Source organism: Miniopterus schreibersii, assembly GCF_964146895.1.
Source record: "Miniopterus schreibersii genome assembly, chromosome: 3".
NCBI lineage: Eukaryota > Metazoa > Chordata > Mammalia > Chiroptera > Miniopteridae > Miniopterus > Miniopterus schreibersii.
Genome location: NC_138103.1, coordinates 96,432,307 through 96,458,149, shown reverse-complemented (window position 1 = coordinate 96,458,149; position 25,843 = coordinate 96,432,307). Strand labels below are relative to the sequence as shown.

Sequence of the window (25,843 nt, the reverse complement as noted above, 5' to 3'; positions counted from 1 at the left end):
AAAATCAAATTTCAATTTGAATTTATGGTAACTTAAAACATAATAGAGATTTTTGTTCAAAAATGCTGTGGGTTGCATCCTAAGTTGGTAGAAAGAATGTTTTGAATTGGAGTCTTTGTCATTCATGGCCTTCGCTGGAAGGTCATGCCTGCGATTGAGAGGCCAGGTGTGCGGCTGGTAAAGCTGAGGTGGGGAGAGCACCAGGCTGCCTCAGTTCGGGAGGCCGTGTGCAGCTGTGCCCGAGAGCGAGCAGGTGGTGGAGAAGCATTGTTTGGATTGTTGCCTAACTGACACCCTGGTAAATACAAGTTCTCGGCCCTTTGTGTTGTAGTAATTCTTTTACAGGATGTTTGGGAAACGGTTTCTCTTACCTGTGTATGGAACCACATAAGTGCCTTTTTAAAAAACCTCTTAATTATCCACGTATCTACTGATGGGCTTCCATACTTGGATGGCTTCCAGGTCTTGGCTATTGTACATAATGCTGGAGTAAACACGGGTGCACATATTCTTTTGAATTAGTGTTTCGGGTTTCTTTGGATACATTCCCAGAAGTGGAATTGCTGGGTCATAAGGCAGTTCCATTGTTAATTCTTTGATGAACCTCCACACTTTTCTTTAGTGGCTTCCCCAGTCTGCATTCCCACCAACAGTGCACAAAGGTGCCCTTTCCTCCGCACCCTCGCCAGCACCTGTTGTTTGTTGATGGAGCCATCCTGACAGGCGTGAGGTGATAGCTCATGTGGTTTTAATTTGCATCTCTCTGATGATTACTGACATTGAACATCTTTCTTTCCATGTCTGTTGGCATCTGTGAGACATTCTTAAATGTAACTTTGAGAAAGCCCTGGGGGGTTCTTTGCTGCTGGGTAGTCTTCAAAGTCTGCAGCCTGTTTGCTAGGAGTCTGTTATTTATCCTGGTAGTCAGGCCCAGAATATAAATAATAATAAAATACGAAATTATCGTTAATTTTTAAAAATTAAAAATTTAAGCTGTAGTCTACTTTTCTACCTTTTCTACCCAATAATCTAAAAATCTGCATTTATATATTTAATTATTTCTGTGTTTGTGAAATCCTTTTTCTTTGTTTTCTTTTTGCCTCAACTCTCCTAATTGACAAGATAAAGAAGCTGCTTCTCAGGAAGTTGTTTCTGAATGTCGGAAAAATGAACAGGTCATTTCCTCCACATCAGGTGTGATTTCTTTTTTCTGAGAAAGCACAACTATTAAAGATTGTCTGCATGGTGTCAAAACAGGAGTCACCACGCCCATGAAAAAGCTTTTACACCAATCGATTGATTTAATAGAGACAATGCTAATTTAAGTATTTCCACTTCCTATTTTCTGGTTTTATGGTGGTCGGATGGTGTAAATTCAAGCCCTGGTACCAAGTTTCCAACACTCAGTTTGACAGTGAGTTATAGTTTGCATATGAAATTCAAAGTAATGTTCTATTAAAAATAAAATGCTAGGAAATAAGATTGGCGCCTAGGACAGAAGACACCGAGTTAAATTGCCTGCTGACCTATGGTGACAGGTTTCTTTATTTTACTTTTGAATAAGAAGCTAATGAGTTTTATGAAATTTAGATGTTAACTATTTTAGTGGTAAAATTCAGCTATGGACTCTGTGAGTTTACCAAAAACCATTGAATTGTACCCTTTTAAAGGATGTGAATTATATCTCAGTAAAGCTATTAAACAGATAAGGCCCGGCTGGGCGTGGCTCAGTGGTTGAGCATTCGATTCCTGGTCAGGGCACATGCCCGGGTTGCGGACTCGATCCCTAGTCGGGGGCGTGCAGGAGGCAGCCAATCAATGACTCTCTCATCATTGATGTTTCTATCTCTCCCTCTCCTTCCCTCTCTCTCAAATCAATAAAGATATATTTAAAAAATAAATAAAATAAACAGATAAGCAATGTTGAAATAAATTTGTGACTGGTTAATTTCCCAAAATCTGATTTTATTGAAATTCTCCTAAATAAACAAACATGACTTAATATGGTCTGAACTGGGAAATAGGGAACACAGCCTTTTCTTGACATGACTGACTTTTATTCATGTGAATCATTTGTGTGAGAAAAGCAGTAGTCAGTCTCCATTCGGTTAAGAATTACTCTGGAGTAAGTGGTACCTGTGAAACTTCTACTTAGATTTTCAGCAAATACATGTTACGCTATTCATTGCCAACTTGTTCTTACAAAGTTAATAACTTAGAGCTACTTACAGATTTTTTTTTATATTCCCTATTTTCCTTTTTTTTTATTTTCAGAATGTGAACCTTTGGCTGTCCCTCAGGCAGTGGCTCCAGATGTGCATCTGAATCTCAGGCTTCCCACCAGAAGGGCAGAGAGGCCTTCGCCACCTCCAGCCTCTGACATGGTATGAGGTTGGGTTTGGGTCTTATTGGGAGGTTTTAGTGACAGCTTTGTGCTAAAGCCTACTATGGCCCTCAGTATGCAGCCGAATGAATGAAATGAGGCTACAAATACTTGACCTTTCCAGCAAAAAGTAAAAAAATTAAGGTTTAAATATTATGCCCCAAAATATTGTAAACTAAGATTATAACATGTACTTGCTGCAGCTTTCCCTAAAGCAGGCTCATGTGAGCTCTTCTTGCCTTCAGTAGACCTTTTTATGGGGCGGAGGTGGGCAGAGTGGTCACATAGAGTAAAAGAATGTAACCCTCTGATGTCATGTTTCTGCTCAGGTGGGACACACTTACATAAATGTGATTGACATCGAAGCTGATGACCTACAGGAATTACCTGTCAGAGAGCCTTCAGGTGACAATGTCAGACAGCAGGTAGAAGTCCCGTCTTCTGCAGAGTTACATTACATGGCAGCTTCAGTTACTAGTGCTGTTCCCCTGTGCAGTTTTAAGAGTCAAGGTAATAATTTTTGCCTACTTTTTAAATACATTTTAATTTGAAACATTTTTAATATAGCATTGCTAACCCTACTTACATCTCCTAGCTCCCCTGAAACCCCACTGTACTTTTGGATGTTTATATTCCCATTTAGAACGATCTGTTAATCTTCTGAGTGCCTCGTTTAGAAGTTTAGGATCAATCTTTGTATGCCTTTCGTATTCATGATAGAATCTGCCGGCTCTGTGGTAGACTTTCTTCTTAAACCTGCAGAAGTATCATCTCCCTCCTGTCTGGATGGAGGAAGCTGGAGAGCAGGCATTGCAGACATGAAGGAGCCTGATATCCCTTCACCTCCATCATCAGACAAAGAGCAGGACAGAGGTGAGTGCCCTAGACACATGGCATGACTCTCCCCTTCCCTGGATTACTGCTCTATTAGAAACAAGCACTGAAACTTGGTCATTGCGAAATAAACCAGAAGGCAGCTTTTCCCCAGCTGAGAATGGGGACAGACGGGTAAATGGTTCCAAGCTCAGGAACCATGGATATTTTACAAGGAGACTGCAGGTCTACTTGTGCATATGTCTTTTCTTGATTAATGAGGTTAGCAATCAATACCCTGTGGGACTTCATAAGGTTTTTGTGTTAAAAAGGAAGTCTCATATTTAATATTTAAAAGGATGGGAAATTCTGGGATAGCATAGACACAAAATTGTATGTGCTATCTCAGAAATGCACAAGTGTGGTAGCCAATAGCACTTTATTAGTAAAATACTGAGTTTTATAGTCATAAATCAGGGTGCATTATTATAAAATATTTACAAGATTAAGAAGATGATTTCTTCAAAACCTAGTTATTACATCATGTGAATGATTAGCTGAATTGAATATGCACAGTCAGCAGAGACCCAGAGCCTCTTCTGGGCTCCACAGCTGTTAGGAGGTTGGAGGTCAGAGTGATGAGTTCAGTTTAATGTGCTTCTGGGATGACCGAGATGAAATGTCCAGGACAGGTGGGTTTAAGGGCTGGAGCTCAGAAAGTCTGAGAATAAACTCGAGAGTCTCCTGTGCCTCAGGGACGGCACTCGGAGGGAGCAGGCATCGGGAGAAGAAAGGTGAGCTGAGACTGGCACCCAGGAAGGGATGGGGAAAGGAGCAGGTGGCAGAAGAGACGACCATGACGATGTCTAAGGAGGAAGAAAGGTAGAGGGCCGGGGAGACCCAGAAGCCAGAAGAACACATTTAAGGAAGTATTTCAAATTTGGGACAAGAATCAATTGAGTTTAAGAGTGTGACAGTCACTGGCTTTGATACTGGTCTTGGGAGGTTTAATGTTTGCCTGAGATCCCCTGTAGAGTCAGTAATGGCCAGCATTGGGTCTAGCTTTCACTGTGTGGCATCGTTGGTTTTCAAGTAAAGATTTAAAGTCATACAGATATTAAAGTTGCTTTTTGGTGAAGTATAGTTTTGTAGCAGAGGAGAAAAGTAACGCTCAGACCGCCCTATAGGGGGAGGCTTGTGGTCACAGTAACACAGTTTTCTATTCTTATCTCAGGACAGAGACAAATCTCAGAAGTCAGGAAGCTAAAAGGGTATTTCTAAGTATACAGCTAAAACTGATTTGGAAAGGAACATTATGTTGACTTAAATTGAGATCTTCCAAAAAATTAGGTCATCAGCATTTACCTCTCCCTGAATTATAATCAGTTCTTTTATTGCCCTCATTAATATTCAGACATGCCGAAGCCAGATTTTCAATTCAAAGAACAGAGCTCACAGCCAGATGCTGCAGAAAGGGATGGGCTGCGGGATTGCCTGCTGCAGGAGCTGCTGCAGGCTGTCTCTGCTCCATGCGCAGCGCCCAGCCCTGCAGCCTGCCGACTGCAGCACCTCACCTCTCAGCTGCAGAAAATCGACGCACAGCTGCTGGCGATACAGCACATTGCTGACCACATCGAGCAGGACTTCCCCAGGCACGGAATGGAGCCCCAGCACTGTGGCAAGGTAGGCTGATTTTATTTAGTATTCTTGTTTATTACCTAGTTATCAGATTTGTAGTGTGATATAATTTTATAAACATTTGATTTTTCAGAAGAGTGGGAAGCTTAGTTTCTTTAGTTTCTAGGGTCTCTCAACCTCAGCATTCTGACGCTTGGGCCGGATGACTGTATCGCGGGAGGCTGTCCATGCATTGTAGGCTGTTTGGTAGCATCCCTGGTCTCTACTCACTAGCTGTCAGCTTCCCTCAACTGTGGTAATAGAATGTCTCCAGACATTGCCAAATGTCCTCTGGGGGCAAAACTGCCTCCCATTGAGAACTACCGCATTAAGCTTGTAAGAAGTGAATTTATGCCTCTACCAGGAAAAGAAATACCTGAATTTTAAAACTGGAATGTGGTTCGAAACAAACCCTGTTCCTAATTATCATTTTCTTCAGCAAGATTTTTATAACTTTATAATTATTGTTGTCCTTCTATTTGGAATTCTTAGTTTCTTTTAAGTATTTTATATGATGGGTTAGTATTCCTTAGAAGGTTTCTGTATCTTTAAAAAATATTTGTAATACAAAGATTAATATTTATGTATATTGGTATATATGGTAGTTGGACAACTAAAAAGAAGTCTCAAACATTAATTTATGTTCTTTTTTTAGGAAGTGAAATTTATATAAAATAAAGATTAAAGAATAGTGAAAATATTTATGTGTTGAAGCCTATATTGGGAAATGCAGATTGTTTTGCAGGGTAAGAATGCCATCATCCACCATACCTAGCAAGTATTCCAGGTTCCAGCATGTTGACATTTTAAAGATGTATTTATTAGGTTTACAGTGTTTCTTTTTTTTTTTTTAACCTCATCTGAGGATACTTTTTTCCATTGCTTTTAAGAGATGGTGGAAGGGTAGAAAGAGAGAAACATCAATGTGAGAGAGACATATCTATTGGTTGCTTCCCGCATGCGTCCCAACCAGGGCCCGGGAGTGAGCCTGCAACCAAGGTCCATGCCCTTGGCCGGAACTAAACCCAGGACCCTTCATTCTGTGGCTGACGCTCTAACCACTAAGCCAAACTGGCTAGGGCTACAGTGTTTCTTTAATCCAAATATTTAACACATGTTAAATAGTTAAGATTAACCATATGTGCAACTACACTGAAAAAACTATATGAGGTAAGATAGTATACTATTAGGTAATAATACCAAGTACTTTCAAGGAAAGTAATATTGATTTAAATGAAAGGTTTGACTTATTGGTTTAAGATGTTCTCATCTTATTATAAAGCGCACATAAATGCTAAGATTCAGACTTGCCCCTTTTAGTAAAGACAGCAGCTTGTAGGCCTGGAGGAGGCGGAGGTGCACAGTGAACAATCACCAACTAGGAGCCTTGAGGACCTGGGTTCAAGTCCATGTTCTGCCTCTGAGAAAGTCACTGAATGTCTCTGGGCCTTGTCCTCTCATCATTAAAAGGTTTTGTCTAGATGGTAGTCAACATTGCTCCCTGTCTAAAATTAGATGGTGCTCTTTTCCTGAGCCTCTTACAAGGTTAAATCAGTTAAGCTACAAATAAGTAAAAATTCCCATTTATTTCCTTTGTTATATTAATGCAAAGGTTTAACTTAAAACCTACATAAAATTGTTTATGATATTTTGAAATTACCACACTATAAAATTTATAAGTTGTTTTGTGGTGTGTTTCTCTACAGGTGCAATCCGTGCATCACACTGAATTGTCTAATGGCCCTGAATCTGAAAAAACACTGGCTTCAAAAACCATTACCCTTTCCAAAGAAGGTTGGTGGGGAGCCGGGGGTTGGGGGGATGAAGCCTTGCTTGGGAAGAATAAGCATTGCCTTTGGGAATGTCAGAAATATAGATGGTTTTCATGTGGCTCTGGCGCCATCAGCTCCCAGTTTTTAGACTGGGATTATTTGTGTGATGATGTGAGTGGCTCCCACATCAGGCCACTTTTTGTCTGAGCTTTTGTACCAGAGCTGGGCCATGGGGGCTGGGTCTCAGTTCTCGTGCCTGCACCCCCAGCCACACGCTGCTGGGGAATCACAGAGCTTGGCGCTGGGGTTGCTGTTTGTGTCCATCAGCCGAGCTGGAATTTGGGGTTCTGGTTGAATGGCTGGAAAATAGTGAAATGTTAAGTTTCTGCATTTCTTATTGAAAGGAAGAAATTAGGGTAGTTATTTTTAAAATTTATGCTGCATCTATAGTTGTTTATATCTACACTCTCTCATTCAGTCTTGTCAGCCATTTAATGTGTTCAAAAAGCCAGGCTTCGGTGTTCTCTCTACTGTTAATGTTCTTTTTCATAAATTTCTATTCTTAGCTTTATCATTTTTTCTGTGTTAGGGCCTTGTTTTCTCCTAACCTCTTTCTTTTTTTAATACATGCATTTGAGGTTGAGCATATTCCTGCGAGGACCCAGGCAGGGTGTTGATGTATAGCATCTTTTGGTATTGCTCAGGTCTGAGTAGCTTGTAATTTGTATTACAATTTCTTCTTAGCTCATAAAATGGTTTTTTAGCTTCTAAATATTATGAAGTTTGAGCTGCATTTTTGTAATTTATTCCCAATTTTATTGTATTATGAGGAGTATGATATCAGTTCTTAGATACTTATTAAAATGTCCTTTGTGGCCTAGTATATATAGTCAGCTTTTGTAAATGTTCTATGTTTATTTGAAAAGAATAAGCATTTTTTGTTGGTTTATGTAGGATATATCTATAGGTGTAAATATACAGCTAACCCTTAAACAACACAGGTTTGAACTGTGTGGGTCCACCTATATGCGGATTTTTTCAATAAATACTTGTACTGTTTTTGATGCACAGTGGAGAGTGCGCAGATGCAGGGGCTGACCGCAGGCATTATCCACGCCAGTGTACGCGGACTTGAGCGACTGCAGATTTTGTTATCTGCGGGGAGGAGGGGTCCTGGAACCAATCCCCACAGATACCGAGGGACAGCTAAGGTCTGGGAAGTCAGAAGTTATACATGAATTTTTTTACTGTGTGGGGGCTGGTGTCTCTATACCCCGTTGCTGTTCAAAGGTCAGCTGTGTGTGTAGACACGCACGCACACACAGGTTCTCTGTATTCCTGAATTTGTTTGGTCGTCTTGAGCTATTTATTTCTCAGAAGGGTGCAAAGAATTTGCCCACAGTGATTGTGGAAGTGTTTATTTCTCTTTGTAATTCTGTTAAATGTTGCTTTATGTAGTTGAGGCTGTGTTATAAAATGAATAGTATTCATGATTACATTTTTTGTTGAAGTTTGTTCCTTTTATCATTAAGTAATGACACTGTATCCCTAATAATGCTTTTAGATTCAAAGTCAATTTTGTCTAATATTAACATTTCCATTTCTGCTTTCCTCTACCTGGTATATCTTTTTTGCTTCCTTTTTGTTTTTTAAAAACTTACGGAAAATGTCAAACCTATTTCAACAGAAGACAGAATAGTATAATTAACATTCATGTACCCAACCACCAGCTTTAACAGTTATCAACTCATGGCCAGTCCTGTTTCATGCCTTTACCCACCCACTCTTCCCGTTTCTTGGGTTATTTCAAAGCAAATCCCAGACAGCACATTATATTTAATCAGGGTTCGAAAGTCGCCAGTTGTCTCATTTTCAAAAATAGTTTTTTTGTTCTAGTTGGAATCCAAGTAAGATATATTTATGGCAACTGGTTGATGGCGTGTGAGTCTCCTTTGACTTCTGCCTTCCTCCATCCCTCTTTTCCCCCTTGCAGTTTACTTGTTGAAGAAACATGGATGTTTGTGCTCAAGTGTCTTTCAGAGCCTGGTTTTGTTAACTGAGTTTCTGTGATGTTATTCTGTGATGTTCCTTTGTCCCTGTATTTTCTGTAAGTAAGACATCCCTTTAATTTGAAACGGAGGGATTATCTTGTGGCTGTGTTCAGCGTATCACTAGACTTCATTTTTTAAAATAGACAACTTGTGTTTTAATCACCGAGTGTAATCAGTTTCCATTAGTTGTGATCAACACAGGGCGGGAGAAGCAGGTTTGCAGCTGTGAGCACTCCGACAGCTTGCTCCTACGTGGCTGCTGCTGCTCCCTGGTGGTTCCCGCGCTGTGGGCCGCTCCTGCCGCCGTTCTCTGCTGGTCGCTGCAGCCTTACCCTGGCTTCCTGTTGACTGCGCGCTCCTTCTCCTGCTGGGTTGAATTTCCTGTATGTTCTCTCCTCCCTGCAATTATACATTATATTTTAATCTCTTAGTGATTATTCTTGAATTCCCAACACTCAGTTGATTTAAAATTCAAGGTGAATGTGTTGACCTCCCCGACAGTGTCAGCTGTGAACACTGACCTGCCCCTCCCGCGTCTGACGGTTTTGTTTTACTTCCACCTTTAAGTCAATATTTACTTGAATTTATCAGCATGTTTGCCATTTCTTTATCTTCAGTTGCTTCTTTTTCAAAAAATTACGATTCAAGTAATGCAAATGTGCAAAACCAGAACACAGGCCCCGCGCCTGAGCGCCCGCCCTGCCCGCGGCGGGCCTGGTGGTTCACTATGAGCAGTTGGTGCGTGTGCGGTGGGCGCGGTCCCGGCACTGCTCCCTCTTCCTCCTCACGCGTTCTCGGTCGAGCCTCTCAGTGGTAGATTCTCCCAGACTTTGAAAACAGCTTTCATTTTACCACCCTCCCGAGACGGCGCACAGAGAGGGCAGTATCCTGTGCTGAAGCTTACTGTCCTCAGCTTTTTAAACATACTAGTCCATTACTACTAACATTTCTAATTGCGGAGTTTATACGACCTGTCTGCTGTCTTTTTGCTGTTCTTTTAGCTCTGATTTTTTTTAAAAGCTTTTTAAAAGTTTGTTTTTTACTTATTTTGCATTTTTGATAGTGTTTCTAGGTGTATATTTCTTTTTCTTTATTCTCTAAGGGAGTAGGAAGGATTCTTTAATTTGCAGGTTTAACACTGAGAATTTTTCAGCTGGTACTTTTTGGAGTGTTGGTTCCTCCGCATTCTTTCTGTTCTGTTTTCTGAAACACCTGTTTAGAGGTCCGTCGGACCTTCTCCCTCTACTCCGTCTCGTAGCCACTTCGTAATTCCCACCTCTCTCTCTCTCAGGGCTCTCCTCGGTGATTCCCTCAGGTCCCCTAGTCTGCTGTCCTCTCTTCTGCCATCTCTGCTGTAGGACGTTAATCTTGGCGACTACGTTATTGGCGTCTAGAAGTTCTGCTTCCTTTTCAAATCTCTCTGTCCTTTGGGTATACTGTCCTGTTCTTTTATAGTGGTTTCTGTGCCTTTTTAATCTATTTAATGACTAGTCGTTTTTTATGCCCTCTAAGATTGCTTTATTTCATGCACGCATGTTCTCGGTTTTCCATTCTGCACACTGACTCTTCTCTTCCATGCTGTCTTTCTTCGTGTGACCTGTCACTTACCATCTTTAGGGGGTTCTGCTGAGTTGTGTATGCTTGTCTTTAGAGTGGTGAGGTAGAAAATGTTAGGACGGGTTTTTTTAAATGTTTTTTATTGATTTTTAGAGAGAGGAAGGGAAAGGGAGAAACATCTATATTCATCAGCTGCCTCCTGCATGCCCTCAACCGGGGATTGAACCGGTGACCCCTTGGTGCATGGGTCGATGCTCAGCCACCGAGCCACACCGGCTCGGCTAAGATAGGTTTTGTGTACAGTTCTTGGGTTGGAGTTGCTGTGCTATAAATTCAGATTCCACACCTACTTGTGGCAACACAGGGGTTTTGATTCCTCAGAGTTGACTTTTCTTTTTCTTTCGTCCACTATCCAGGCAGATAGAAAACTTCTTTGCTGCTTCTCCAGGGCAGGGTTTTCTTATCCCCATTTTAAGGACAGAGCTGACCTTCAACGCTCTAGGCCACGTGAAGTGGCTCGGTTCCCTCCTTGCAGTCTGCAGAAGCCACACCTCCTATCCTCTGTTGACTCTGCCCCACATCACTGTTCATTTATAACACAGCTTTGCAACTCCTTTCCTTTTCTGGCACCAGGGGATCTTTTTATTTACAGGGTTTTGTTCTGTATTAATCAATTTTTTTAAATTTAGCATTTCTTCTGTGTTTTTATAACAGTCAGGCAGGCGCCTGTCCACTTTAGCCCAGTCTACCATGTTTTCTGAAGTTGGTGATAAATTTAGTAGTTTTTTTCTTTTTTACTATTGGAAAATGTCAATTTTAAATGTCATGTTAAATTATTTCAGTATACAGTAGAAAGCTATCAGAATATGTTGCAAACTTCTGACATATCTGTTGCCATGTGGAAGTGTCCGCTACGTGTTACATCTTTTCCCTGTGGGTCTTCCCTCTACCGTTCTCTTCAATTGTAACACAGGCTCTGGATTAGTGCCCTTCCTGACTCATATGAATAAGGAAGACCAAAGTGACAAAGAGCAGACTTTCAAAGCTGAACTTTCAGAAACAGAAGCTCATTCTCCGAAAACCTATGTGTTCCCTTCTGTCAGTTCGGCCCTCAGCCTCTCCAGTGACCGGAATACAAGTTTCCTTGGTACTGGTCTCCACTTTTTTCACTTACACCCTTATTTTCCAATATACTAAAAGATGTTCTGTAACTGTATGTTCTTGTTACTGAGTAGTATTTATTGGGAATGTAGTTATGAAGGATTTGTGAAGCCACTTTGCAATACTTACAAATTTGGGGGGAAGGGAGTTAAAAAACTGCACCATTCACATAAAGACTATGTTATCTTCCTAGGATACACAGCAGGCAAGCATTGTATCTCTGTAGCTTATTACTGTTAAATATACAACTGGAATTACTACAATATTTTATCTTTACAAAAACTGAGAAATTCAAACACTGCCCATTATGAGAACTTGCAGTTTAATTTGAAAACAAAATAATAGCTGTGATTTACGGAGCCTCTGCCATGGGCCAGACAGGCTGTTTCACATGCATGGCCGCCTGCAAACCTGACAGTGAGGTCGGCATCATTAATGTCCACATTTTACAGTTAAGGATATTGAGACTTAGAAAACTTCATGCTACTTTCACTCCATTTCATTTGGAGCTGGCAATTAAATGCTGGTCTTTAGTCCTAACAAGTAGATTTGGCACATGAATAAAATCATACTAAATGCAGTGGTTGAACCATTGACAGTGGGTTTGAAATGGTTTTTTTGCCCTAGTTATTGATGGTCATTAATGATGATTTTACCGAGTGTTTAGTATTTTATTACCATTATTAAGTAATGTGAGCAGTAGAAAATGCTGTTTTTAAATGGTATTGCTGTCATTTAGATAAAAGAAAGGCTATAAAGAAGCTGTCGTTAAATCTGTAATTTTTTCTCTTAGTAAAGGCTTCTTGGATTTAAATTAGATATTTTCCCAAATGTACCACTTTTAGGTCTCATAGGTTTTTGTTTTTTGTGATTGTTTTAATAAATTGCACTCCAGTATTCTAAACTGTACTAAGAAAAGAAAGTGTGCCTGCTAAAGTGTGTTATTCAGAGTATGATGCATACAAAACTAGTAATCTTAAAGTGTGGACAATATTTACCACCAGAGAGCATATTCAGGGGGATACATATGCTACACACACAGACCTTTAAGCCAGTGTGGAGCTTTAAAGTATTTTAATTTCTGCTCATATCATTTCTAAGTCAGGTTAATAACTAAAAGTAGAAAAATAACTGAGCTGAAATTTTTATTAATAATGTTTCTTTTTTTAAGGTGTGAATAACAGTGATGAGTTATTTGAGAGGTAAATATCTTAAGAATTAATTCACAATTTTACTTAAAGTTGGGTATAAATTATGCATTCTGGAAATTGGGCTGTTCATGTATATGTGAATGTCTGTGCTACATTTTTTCGTGGATTAAAGAAATATAATAAATTCCCACTGGGAACAGGGTGTTAAGAAACTGAGAACTGTTACATCCCTCACTATGTTAGCACAGGCAGTAAGGACACCATAGGCTACATTTTCTTTTACTGCATATGTATTAAATTTCAGGCAGGACAGGTAGAAGTTGTCTCCTGCGCCTTATGTTGCTTTTTTAAAAGCACATACAAAATAACCAATTATTGATGATCAAGTTTTTCCACTGAGGGTTACTATGATCTTGGAGGGCAAAGTTTTATATGTTCGTTTTGCTCACTGTAATACAAGTTGTAGATACTGACTTACATTTCTCAAATTGCATTTGCAAATGAAGCGTCTCAGCAGATCCACTCCAGGTGACAGGGCTGACTGATATTGCAGACATCATTGATGACCTTATCACAAAAGATGGAGTTTCCAGTGAGGAGCTGGGCCTAACAGAACAACAGGCTAGGGCTATCTCCAGGTAAGCATTAAATCATTAACTTTTAACCATTTAAAATGTTTATAGTTCAAGAATATTCAAAATTGGCCATATTTTAATTATTTTATGAAACAAATTCAAAGCTTATAATAGATTTTTTTTTCCATAAATACATTTTGTGGTGTTTATCATTCCTTCCCCTCCCCAGAACATAGACTAGTTTATTTCACTTACAGGGCACACCTGTATTGTGTGAGTTTTCCCAAAGTCTCATTATATTCTGAGTAAAATATAAATTTAATCCTATTTTTTCTTAGAGGTAATTAATGATTTAGTTCATAGTACCTTATTCTAAATATTAAGCCTTGGAATTCATTTTAAGTAGTCTTTCCTTAGAACATTAGGTTAAAATGTTTTCCCTTGCAACCTTTTCTGGGCCAAGAACTGGTTCCTGAGAGAATAAAGGCTGGCACTCCTCCCAGAGCTCCCCTGCAGTCCATACACCCTTTGGCTTGTTTGTGGAAGACAGTCAACATTATGGACAGCAGCCGTCCTTCCGTATTTCCTAGTTCAATTCCACTTACTACCTCAATGGACATGCAGTGTGTTATCGTCGAACTTACAAGGCTATTAATTACCAGGAAATAGTGTATAAAAAACCTGCTAATTTCTATTTATTAGTGGAATTATCTGCTATAGTATGACCTCATATCAAGATCATGTAAACCCTAACTTCCGTTTAGTGACCTTCAGTTGTTTTTTTAAGTTAATGATCATGTTATAAATTGTATTAAGTGTCAAAAATTGGAATGATAATATAGTTTCTACTCTTGAATGGAGACAGAACTATAAAAAAGAGTATGATGTAAGATCAGATTACAGTAGTGTGCCCTGGGGGCTTCGGGTAGGGAAGAGAGTCATTCACTAAGGATCACTAGGAATTCATGTTGCTTGTCACTAGAAGAAAGGATCTTATAGGCAGCAAGAATACAATATGCAAAGGTGTGATGGTCAGTGGAGGTAAGGGTTAGATGTGACTGGAGTTTCTGCATTGGAAGGAGAGAGGGTGTGTTGATTGCTACTGGGGACCAGAGGCACTCTGAGTTACCCTATCTGCAAGCAGTGGGGAAGGGGGGTCAGCAAAGGGCTTTAAACTAGAAACGGGAGCCAGTTAGCAGCCTGCCTTAGTAGTCTCGGCGTGAGATAGCTCAGAATGGACAGCATAGGATACCAAGCTTGAGTAAACTTGGAGACGTCAGGAGGAAGTGGGAATGACCCTCTGCCTGGGTAACAGAGTTGATGGTGATTTCTTTAGCAAGACAGAAAATGTAGTTTTAGATATAAGATGCCGGGAGAATATTCAGTTAGTAATGTTCATTGGTACTTAGTCCTCCCAGAAGCAGATGCCTGAATAAGATGAGCAAGAGACTTATGTGGGGAAACACCTGTGAGGGGAGGAGCTGTAGGAGGTGGGGACAGGCTGCCAGACGTCAGCACTGGTGTGGATCTGACCCTGGGTAAAGGGTCCCCAGGATCAGCCCAGATTCAGTGATTTGCTGGGAGGACTCTGGGAACTCCGCTGGTCATACACACGACTCTTTAACTCATTACAGCAAAAGGAAACTAAGCAAAGGGAGTAGATACATGGAGTAAATTCCAGGGGAAACCAGGCACAAGCTTCCAAGATTCCTCCCAGTGGAGACACTTAATTCCTCCAGCAACAGCTTATGACAGCGGGTGTGAACTGCTGTGTCCCAGGGAGGCTTGTCTAGAGACCCAGTGCCTGGAGTGTTCACCGGGGGCCGGGCAGTAGGCATGCTCTGCCTGGGACACATCGAGCCCAGACTCCCAGGAGGAAAGCTGTGTTCAGTGTGAAGTACATGGTTCGCGTCTGTGACCCACCTTCCACTTAGGGTGCTGCCCTCTGCACCCTGGTGATGAGTCTGCCCTAGATCCCCACCTCACACCACTGTTTTCTTGGACCACTCTCTCTGCTACTTGAGTGAGTTCTGACCCTCTGAGAAGCAGAAGCCAGGATGGGACTAGATGTGCATGAGATTTACTGGGAGAAATGCACATGGGGGATACCGCCAGCAGGAGAGGCGTCAGACCACAGGCAGCACTGACCCCGCCTGTGACACAGGGAAGGTAAGAGGATGGGGCAGGCAGAATCTCAGGGTCTAGTGCAGGTCTAAGAAAGTTTCACCTGGGTCAGGGGGGAGACATTAAGCCAGAGTGACCCATCTGAGGCACCCCGTGTCTCTCATTAGCTTGGGCGGCTGCTAGAAGTGTGGCACAGCAGGAACAGGGGGCTGGATCCAGAGGGCAGCGGACCAGAGCTATCTCTGTCGTCCACGTTTTGGAAATGACTGAGATAATCCAGAAGTAGATTATAGATAAAGTCCAAAGTAGAACCTTTAAAGACATTAGTGGTGAGGGTGGTGAGCACAGAAGAAAGGGGCCAATGTAAGATGCTATGTAGACTTCTTAGAAAAAGACCCAGGTAAGAGAGTTTAAAGCAGAAAGGAAAAGCCAAATTGTATCAGTTCTTCCAGAGAAGTCCAGTGGGATAGACTGGAGAGGCCCCTGGTAACCTTCCTGAGATCATTTCCAGTGGATTTCAGGGGACAGGTTGGAGCAAGCTGACGAGGGATCATAAGTGTATTCTACTTTTTGAGATGGGACAAAATCTTTCCAAATAAACAGTATTTAGTTGTGATACTTGTCTCCACAAATTTCAAATCAAGTGATACCCTGCCTGTTAAATTTCTCAGGATTCAGCATTCTTCTGACAGACGTCCTGGAAGGACTGCAAAGGAGAGAAGAGAGATCCAAGTCTGGATGAAAAGGAAACAAAAAGAAAGGATGGCAGAGTACTTACGTCAGCTGGCGGAGAAGAGGGGGCAGGAGCACGACCCTTTCTGCCCCAGGAGCAATCCAGTGAGTCTGCAGTGCCGGGGTAACGGGATTATCACAGAATGTGTGTGGTTTTTCCCTAGCAAAGTTCAAGAAGAGGAATAACATAATTTGGATGCATTTATTTGACAGGTAGAAAAGTCAGCATTTTACTTAAGAAGTTACCTTAACGGAAGTAAGGGTATTGTATAAACCATGTCCCATTGAACTACCTTAAGTGTTTTTTTCTCCCCCAGGCTAACTATGGCGCTAGCATTTTAAACAAATGAAGAATGTGCGTGGTTGGGTGACAGCTGGAGTTGTTCCCTTAATTTTCAGAGTCAGTGGCAGCTGAACATCTGTGTGTGTGAGAAAGCCATTTAAAAAATCAATTTTCTATCCATACATTACTGACCAAAATTTTTAAAAAAGTATGGTCCAGTCATGTGCCAGCAGAACAGTGGCACTGTGTGTGTGTGCCAGCTGCCCTTCACACTGTCAACATCTATTTACTGAGCTGACTGGACATTACCGTGGCTAGGTCAGAAGTATTTCTTCTAAAGATGGAACAGAGCAATGTTCCCTTAGTAATCACAGTACTATGAAAATCCCATTTAGATTACACTTCTATTACAGTTTACCTTTTACTTTCTAATCTGAAATAAAATAAAATAGTACTTCTTTTTTTTCCCCCAGCATCAGTAGGGGAACACATTCTATAAGTGAACTTCCCAGATAAGATTGTCACATTTAATCACCAGATGGTGCAAAAGTAGGTGAACTGTTGTTTAAAGTGTGGAATTTACTTACCTGTGTCTGGAGAGAGCATGTGATGTCAACATATTTTGTCAGTAGCTCTAGGGGCATGGTGATGACCTTCAGGCTGCTGAGGTACATGACCAGAATCTTCAATTGCACATGTGTATGTGTGTGTTGCTCCATCCCATGGGGGCATCTGACATCACCCTCCCTGTCAGCCAAGCAAATACCAAGAGGGTTAGAGTTGTGTTCAAATTCAGAATCAATTAACTCTTCCGGCATTGGGACTGCTTGGTGTATAAATTTGGTGACATGTCCTTCAAGATCACAGTCCTCATTTTTTTATTTTTAGCTTGTATTTGGGTAAAGGTATGGGATTAGTGAGGTGTTAATGTAATTAAAAGCTCATCATTTGTTACTGACTGCTACTATATAGGATCTTGAGAAAGTATGCCCACAATCTGTGTAAAAAAACTTAACCTCATTAGCAACTTGACAGTAACTCTGAATGTTCTAGAATAAGATGCCTATGGCTGACTGTTTGCTATTTTGCTTCATGGTGCACAAGTTTTGAAGAGTTTAAAAATCACAATGAACTCACTTCAGTAAGTCTCTGGTAAACATTTTGAAACATCAAAAGAACGGTTTTAAAAATCTGGCTCATTTCTGCTCTATCAGCCAAGCTCCTGGTGAGATTAATCACAAGAGAGAGTATGAAGCATAGCTGTCTCCATCCTTAAAATGTTCTTATTTTCCCTTTTAAATGCAGCTGATAAGGTTCTCTCCTTTTTAGAAAATATATTAATTTAGCTACTGAAATAGATTTTGCATCCCATTTATTAAACTGGATTTTACTTAATTACACGATGCTTTTAGTTTTCATGTTTTGCACAGGGGTCAGAAGTTTCAGCAAATATAAGAGTATTTTGCACTATCTCTTAAATAACAAAATTATATTTTAACCTCCAGTTAAAATCAACTAGTGGAATTTTCATGTTTTCCATGGGTCATATGGTTTAGTTATTTGTACTGTACAGTAATGAGCTAACTGGATACTTCTTGTGCAGTTTTACATGACTTCACGGGAAATCAGGCTGAGACAGAAGATGAAGCACGAAAAAGACAGGTGGGTGGTAGCTGTACCCTGAGCATTCTCGCGCTTGCTCACCGGAGGTGTAGAAAGTGCCTAAGGAATTCCGGTTTCCACAGTAGGCCCTTTTGTCACTTGCGGGAGGTAGCTGCAAGGAGAAGAACTAGACTTCACTAGCCTACTTAGGAATTTGCTTTCAAATATTACTTACTCCATTCAGTTTTTATGACTTTTATTTCTGCTATTGCCCTCCCTCTCCCAACCCAGATATGTGTATATTTTGAAACTACCCAAAGGCCATAGCTACAGGCACCTTTAATAATACTGCCTAATGGTCTTTGGACATATGGACTTCGATATTACATTCGAAGTGCATTTGAAAAGCATTGAAAAAAACACACTCGGTGGTCTTGGAACACTGTGTTCCTTCCAGAAATATGAACTGAAAGTGACTCTTATTAAATGTTGTTTAATTCTTTCTCTAAAGATTGCTACTCTCTGACCACTACAGTCGTCGGATCTCACAAGCATACAGTCTGATGAATGAACTATTGTCTGAGTCTGTACAGCTACCAGCCGCTGCACGGAAACCATCGCCTGACAAACCCAGAACTGCTCACACTTCCAGACTGCAGCGCTCCCTCTCTCCAAGAAGGTGAGATAAGGTCTGTTACATCACCTGGCAAGGTAATGTCAGGTGTGATAAGAAATGTAGCGCTTTTGTGACCCAAGTTTACTGTATTTGCATCTACCCTGCTCAGAATTATGATAAAGTGAAGGCAAAAAGGACCCTAATTATGAGGTCTTTATAAATTCGTAGAATTATTAAGGAGAAAGATAATGGCATTAAACATCTAGTAAGATATAAAGCCTTCAGCTTGCCTAATGCAGTTTTGACATCCACTCAGTCCTTTTTCCTGTCGTTTTGTTAATATTTGCCTCTTAACTGCTCTCCACTTGGCTCCACTCTTGCAGAAACAGTCCCACCAGCTTGCCCCTTCTTCCTGTGCCATCTCTTCCTACCCGCCTCGTTGTTGCTGACTGAGCTGTAGATACTGTTACATATTTCTTCTTACAATAATGGCCTACAGTGGGTTTGGATATGAGTTCATTAGGCAGGAATTAAACAGGATGCTAAAGAAAAGTACCCAGGTGTAGTTTCTTACACATGGCAAACAAACATGAAATTATACTTGTTGGCCCCAGCCGGTTTGGCACAGTGGTTAGAGTGTTGGTCCATGGACTGAAGGGTCTTGGGTTCAGTTCCGGTCAAGGGCACACACCTCAGTTGCAGGCTCCATCCCTGGCTCCGGTCAGGAGGCAACCAATCGATGAGTATCTCTCCCATCAATGTTTCTCTCTCTCTCTCCCCCTTCCACTCTCTCTGAAAAGCAATGGAAAAAATATCCTTGGGTGAGAATTAAAAAAAAAAAAATTATACTTGTTGGTGATTTATAAGGTAAACAATTAGCATTACAGTGTTGTTAAAAATTACTACCTTTTGACAAAATAAATAAGATTATAAACATAATCACATAATTTAAGAGGCTAGAGGAAATGTACCCAACGCAAACCTAGATGCAGTCAGATCACTACTGTGTGTAATTTGGAATGTACTCAAAATAACAGATGCCCCTTGAATCTTTTCTAGAATAAAGAGGGGTCTTAAATACACAGGTAACTGCAAAATACATATAGAATTTTTTTTTTTTAATGATTTTAGAGAGAGAGAGAAACATTGATTGGTTGCATCCCACATGCACCCCAACCAGGGATTGAACCTATAACCTGGGTATGTGTCCTGGCCGGGAATTGAACCTGCCACCTTTTGGTTTATGGGACAACACCCCAACCAATTGAGCCACACTGGCCAGGGCGATACATAGAGAATTTGAAATGGATAGAGAACAACAATAGTTTCTTTGAAAGATATGAAGTTTGAAATATGAAATATAAAGAATAACTTGTTGAGAGCTATTACACATTAAATATGTCAGTGAGGTGCAGAGTAAGTGAATATTCATCTGAGGTAGAATCTGGGCCTTTTGGAACACAGTTTTATCACTGATATGAGATTCTAGGAATATTATAATAATAATGTAATTTCTACTCTAGAGAGACTCGACACAGCTTTCCAGTAAATCGACCTGGAAAAGTCAGATATATATCCAAACCAAGTTCCATCCCCAAAGGGAAACCTTTTGGGCAACTGCAAGGCTCACCTTGGCCACATGGTAAGACTTAAGGCTTCTGTATAAATGCTTTTGTATCTTGTGTAACTTGAACCTATTCTTTCTTGTCTCCAAAGTTGTATTTTCATTAGTAAAAGCTGTAAATCTTAGTGGAAAGCAATTCTCATTTCAGCAGAATGCAATGCAAGACATTGATTGATAAAACTTGGCTGTACTGGGATTTTGTTCTTGCTTTGAAATAAGACCCTAGGAATTTTTTTAAACAAATGACCTTTTTGTAATAGAATTTGAATGGTCAGTAAATTAAATACGACTTATTTGAGAATCTGTTTCTTTTGTTTGTTTTGCTAAAGAACTTGATTTTTACAAATCAAGTTTTGCAGAGATGTAAACTACAGCATAGGGAATATAGTTAATATTGTATGGTGTCAGGTGGGTACTAGACCTATTGGGGGGAATCACTTTGTAAATTATATAAATGTCTAACCACTATCTGTTTACCTGAAACCAATATAAAATAATGTTGGGTGTCAACTGTAATTGACAAAAAAAAGTTCTGGTAGATTTCAGGATGGATATAAACCAAGAGGAATTTAAGAGGCTCGGACTGAAATAATACCGTGTTTTTACCCTTTGATTGCCCTTTCCACATTTAAAGACATAATCTCTTACCGCTAATCTTCCTTTTAGTTAGTTTTGCCATAGTTGAGTTTTGATTACACAGTAAAATGTGTAATCATAGCTAAGGTGGTATAAATTTATACAGCTAATAACTAATGTGGCAGGTTCTGATTAAGCTCTCAAGTACAACCCTGTTAGGTAGGTATTATGATGTTCCTATTTTAAAGATGAGAAAACCAGGGTAGAGAAAGTTGAAATAAAATGCTTAAGATCAGACAGGTAGGAAGTGGCAGAACCAAGATTTAAATGCAGTCTGGGTCTAGAGCCTACACGTTAGAACCCACAATTCATTACGCTGCCTCAATTTAGAAAATGGAAATCTCCATAAATTCTAATCCTTTTGATAAATTTTCATAGTTTACTCTTGGTTTTGCTTGACAAATTACAATAAGATACTGCTCTTTTTAAACTAAAATTTCAATAATAACTGTTTTCTTTTTAAAAATTTTACTTTATACCTGATACATATCCCAAAATTCCAAAATATTCAAAAGTGACAAGGATTTCTTAGTATCAGATGGAAGAGTCTTGGGCTATATGGAAATGTCTCTCTCGGACCTGTCCCACATCAGACGTGTTGTTACCTGGCACTTACTGGGTTGAGGCCTTGGCTCTCCTCTGGCCCCTCCCTTGCTGGACTGTGCTCGCTGAGGTGCTCCTGCTGCTGCTGGCCTCAGACGCTCTCAGTGGCCCCACGCGGGCCGATAAGTCCAGACCCTCTCCTTGGCCTTCAGGTGTCCTTCCCTTCTGCTTCCTCAGCCCCTCCCCGTATAACCCGCATAGGCTCATTTTCCAAACACGTGCTGTGCTTCTTGCTCCCATTCCTTCCTCAGAACTCTCCCTTACACCTTGAATGCCTCACCTCCGTGTCTTGGAAGACATCCCTAATCTTAATTCTTTAGTTCTTCCATCCTTGATATAATGAATTTTAACATCCATATTTTCGTTTTTAAATTGGGGCTGATGCTTAACTCGCATAGTAGCTGTGAATATTAAGAGGCAAATGGTACCTGAAATAGTTATGCTTTTGTCCTCTGAACCCCCGGTCACATATTATGTTCCTCTTGGGGTGCTACTGCAGGTCTTAGGTTGTAGTTACTTGTAAACGTGTGCCCCATGCTTCTTTATCTTAGTCCCAGGGATTTGTGAACACATCGACTGTCTAGAAGTGCCTAGACATGGCCTCGGGCACACCCAGAACCCAGCCGTTTCCCCTGGCTAATTCAGAGGCTGTAGGTCCCCAGAGTTGTGGGGAGTGGAGAGAAACCCAGGTCCTCCCCTAGTCAGTGATGCAGACGACCTGAGCACAGATGGGTAAGGGCCCATCAGGACTTTAAACTTCACTACAACTCATCTGTAAAAGAAGAGCTATTTTGAAGATACTTGTGACTTCGACAATATGTTGCTATCTATCTTGTAAAACAGTAGGCAGCTTTCCTGCTAATTTCTTCAGCCCTGCTTACAAACTATTATACTTTGGAGTCCTTTTTGTTTTGTGTTTGGTTCTATGATAAGTAACAGAGGCATCCTAGGCATAGAAAAAGGTCTAGCTTTTGGAGTCATCTAGGCCTCTGTCCCAGCTCTGTTGCTTACTTCGTGCCCTCAGATATGTTATTTAAAACCTACCTTGTAGAGTTATAATCCTTAGTAAGTAAAACATTTTGCATTGCAAACATTAAACAGTTTCTATTAGTTCTGGAATTGAAGAAACCATAGTTAAAATGCAAAGTTGAATTTTATCAAGAGAATGAATGTTTGGGTGTCCACAGCTTGTAGACTCTTGTGCCTGACTTCCAGTCACAAGAGCAGCTGTCACAGAACATGTGCCATTTGGAAAAAGATCACGGTTGTGCTCTAACGAAACCAAGTCTCAAACGAGAGTTTTCCTTCCTTCATCTGCACTTTTGTTTTGCTTTCTTGGTTCAAATCAAGTCCACCTCTCAGATGGTTTCTGCCCTCAAAGGTCTTACAGTATGTCTGTGAATTATCACACACATAGAAGGTTAAAGACAGCTGCCGGTGTTTGCAGGAACTGCCACTTTTACCCAGAAGAAAGGTGGTGGAGCCAGAGTGGGGGCGAGAAACGCCGTGTACTCTCCAGTCACCTTCCAAGAAGGTAGGAGTAAAGAAAGAATAGGAGGTTCTTGAATTTTATACTAAATCTTTAAAAACCAGAAATCACTCTCAGGAATGTCACAAAAAGGTTTCAGAATGAAAAGTGGAGCTTTGTGGTTCAGAGAAGAGGCTGTGGAGTCAGCTAGGAATCCTAGTTCATCACTTACTCCTTAGCGCGAGGCAGTTCCCGATCCATTTGTATGAGCCTCCATTTTCTCACCTGCAAAGTATGGATTGTAATAGTGAGAACGTATGTAATGGGTTTACCACAGTGTGAGCATCACAAGTGCTCAGGAAGGTGCTATGATCACATAGGCATGGAACATACAGGCCTGTAAGTTTGGTATTTCAGGCCTGATTTTGCTCCATCTTTGGATACTTGCTCAAATTAGCTGTGCTCTGATCAACGAGAGGGAAATTATACCTAATGATCTTAATTCCTAATGTCTCCCTCTAGCCCACCCTTGCCCCCATGTTACCCTTCACAATTTGAAAGTACTTTCACATTCCTTCTCCTGTCGGCTGTCTATAACCCCGGTAGACAGAGCCAGGCCAAGTTCAAGGGACTGAATGTAGGTAAAGCACGTAGCCCTCAGTAAATGTCAAAATGTGTGCTCGTTATTGCTTTGAGGGTCCCACTTCTTGGAGGGAGCCTTACTTCTAAGTATATGAGGCTGGTAAAACTTCACCACTGTTACCTCTTCTTCCCCTCTTCAGGGAGCCACATGCCTGCTTGTCAGGGTGTTTACTTCCCATCATACCCCATGTCTTGGGTGTTTCTTCAGGTCACCTTGGTGAGGGGCAGATGTGCTGTAACACAGGCTGTGGATCATAAGTGTGTTAGTGGGCAAGCTCCGCTAGGGCTTGTGCAGAGAGCGCTGTGGGTAATGGATGTGCTAAGCTGCCTCTGGGCACTGACTGGGGTAAGTTGCTTTTCTACAAGTGCTGATGTTCGGTAAGGAGGAAGAGGGCCATGCTGTGTCGTCACTGACCTTACCCTGACACCTGTGCCAAAGGCAGACAGGAGGCATGAAGCCCGAGTGAAGATGCCTAAACATCACTCCTAGGAGCGTCCACAAGGCCCCGCTGCTCAAATTCACCGACTTTGAAGTTGGAACGTCTCCGCAGCTCTGTTCTGTGGCCTCTCCTCCCTGTACTCCTGTCCTGGAGGTTACCGTTTCATTTAAAATCAAAAGAGGTGTCCAGAATTCAATTCCCATCTCTCGCACTGACAAAACAGGAACGGTTAGAACACTAAAGCGAACTATATCCAGAACTTGTGGTTCAAATATTAGGTAAAATGTGACTGCCTTGGATTTGATGACGGAAGTCACAATCAGTGAATAAACTTACAAAGGAATCAGTCCCAATGTACACTGTTCTTTTGCCTTGACAGGCTCTACGGCTCCATGTCTACAGCACACAGGACAGCGTGGACGTGCATCTCAGACCGAGCAGCTGTGTGCAGAGGACGAGAGAGAAGAGGCTGTGGTGAGTCCCTGGCTGGTGCCCTCAGACATCCGCAAGATTCTTCAGGAAAGTCACAGCTCCCTTCTACAAGTAAGCCTCGCTCCAGAGTTCAGTTTGCCTAGTGATTTCTCTCTGTGCTTCAATTTTTTGGTGTTTTTGTTGGGGGGGGGTGGTGGTGGTATTTTTTTTGTGTTTCTCTGGGATGTAGAGATACAGAAAAATTGTTAGGTCAGTTTGAAGTAGTGATTCAAAGCAACTAATATTCAGTGTTTATCTTTCAGAATTTTCCTTGATTTTGTATTTTATTTTTAACTAAAAAAACCCACCAAGATGTAAGAACAATACTTGGTGTAAACACCCATTCTGTCCTGCTCAGCTCATGGCCAATCCAGACATGCGGGGCAACCACAGCCCTGGTTCCCTCCATATTTCCCTCACCATTTGGATGAGCAACTCTAGAATCTTTGGTTCACGTTCCACTTATTCTCAGGCTAGGACTGCCACTTACTGTCCTCCTCAATTTGATAGGACTTGTCACCCACTGAAGATGAGCCGGTGTGCCCTGATGGGGGAGGTGGCATGGACAGCGTGTCTGAGAGCACTGGCAGCATCCTCAGCAAGCTCGACTGGAATGCCATCGAAGACATGGTTGCCAGCGTGGAAGACAAGAGCCTGTCTGTCCACTGGGCCCTGGATCTGTAAGCCTCAATGTCATCCTGTTCCTGGAGCCAGCACCTCAGTGGTGTAGTTCTGAAAGGTGTGTGGGTTTAAGGGAAAGAAGCAGTGAAAGAAGTGATGTGAATTTACCACCTGCAGCAATATTACTACCTGGATAAGCCATTTCAAGAGGGAAAATAAACATTTCTCAGTAATTTTGTCTTCATTAGGAAAGGGTTGTTTAACTGTAGATGTATTATGTTTTTGCATTTGACTTATCTTTAGGTGTAATTTTTTAAATAATGAAAAAATAAAATGTACCTTTCAAGCCAAGTTTGCATCATGTTTAAGCTCTTTTCAATAAAAATCTTCTATCTTGCCTCCTCCTTTACTACCCCCCGAGTTTGAGAGAAAAACCTTATATGGGTAAACCTGATAGGAAGAGGGGGGTGAGCTCCATTTTAGAACACTAAAACTTACCTGTGCAGGGCTTAGCCTCGGAGTGAAAAGACAGCAACCACCTGCCACCAGTCCTGAACGTGTAGAGAAGACTGTCCTCTGCCCTGTGGCCTGAAGGCCTTGGAGGAGGAAGTCGGGTTGGATGCTTTGGGTGTGAAAGGAAGGGAACATCACCCCTGACTGCAGAAGGATCATGTTAACTGTAAACCCACGGGCCAAAGGACTCCGGGTCAAGACGGCGGACGAGGTACACTCTGTCCTCGCCTCCTCCCACAACCTCAATTATAAACCATCATGGAGAACCACCTAAAGACTAGCTGAACACAAGTCCTGTAACTAAGGATATAAACAGCCCTTGAGGCTG

At 41.2% G+C, this 25,843-nt stretch overlaps 1 protein-coding gene across 5 annotated transcripts in view; it reads left to right on the top strand.

Annotated features, from left to right (window-relative positions):
* Positions 1-25,407, top strand: part of CPLANE1 (ciliogenesis and planar polarity effector complex subunit 1) — a 73,161-nt gene extending 47,754 nt beyond the window's left edge. For 2 of the 5 annotated variants that reach the window (XM_081133020.1, XM_081133018.1), the window contains 16 exons: positions 1,123-1,194; positions 2,275-2,384; positions 2,713-2,893; positions 3,104-3,256; positions 4,611-4,879; positions 6,580-6,667; positions 11,227-11,400; positions 12,586-12,616; positions 13,072-13,203; positions 15,936-16,101; positions 17,883-17,941; positions 18,393-18,560; positions 20,021-20,139; positions 22,808-22,894; positions 24,290-24,453; positions 24,892-25,407. In XM_081133020.1, the coding sequence (XP_080989146.1) occupies positions 1,123-1,194; positions 2,275-2,384; positions 2,713-2,893; positions 3,104-3,256; positions 4,611-4,879; positions 6,580-6,667; positions 11,227-11,400; positions 12,586-12,616; positions 13,072-13,203; positions 15,936-16,101; positions 17,883-17,941; positions 18,393-18,560; positions 20,021-20,139; positions 22,808-22,894; positions 24,290-24,453; positions 24,892-25,065 (2,147 nt within the window). In that variant the 3' untranslated portion in view covers positions 25,066-25,407. The remainder of the gene's footprint in view (positions 1-1,122; positions 1,195-2,274; positions 2,385-2,712; positions 2,894-3,103; positions 3,257-4,610; positions 4,880-6,579; positions 6,668-11,226; positions 11,401-12,585; positions 12,617-13,071; positions 13,204-15,935; positions 16,102-17,882; positions 17,942-18,392; positions 18,561-20,020; positions 20,140-22,807; positions 22,895-24,289; positions 24,454-24,891) is intronic. The other 3 variants (XM_081133019.1, XM_081133022.1, XM_081133021.1) reach the window with 3 other exon arrangements.
* Positions 25,408-25,843: the final 436 nt, after the last annotated feature.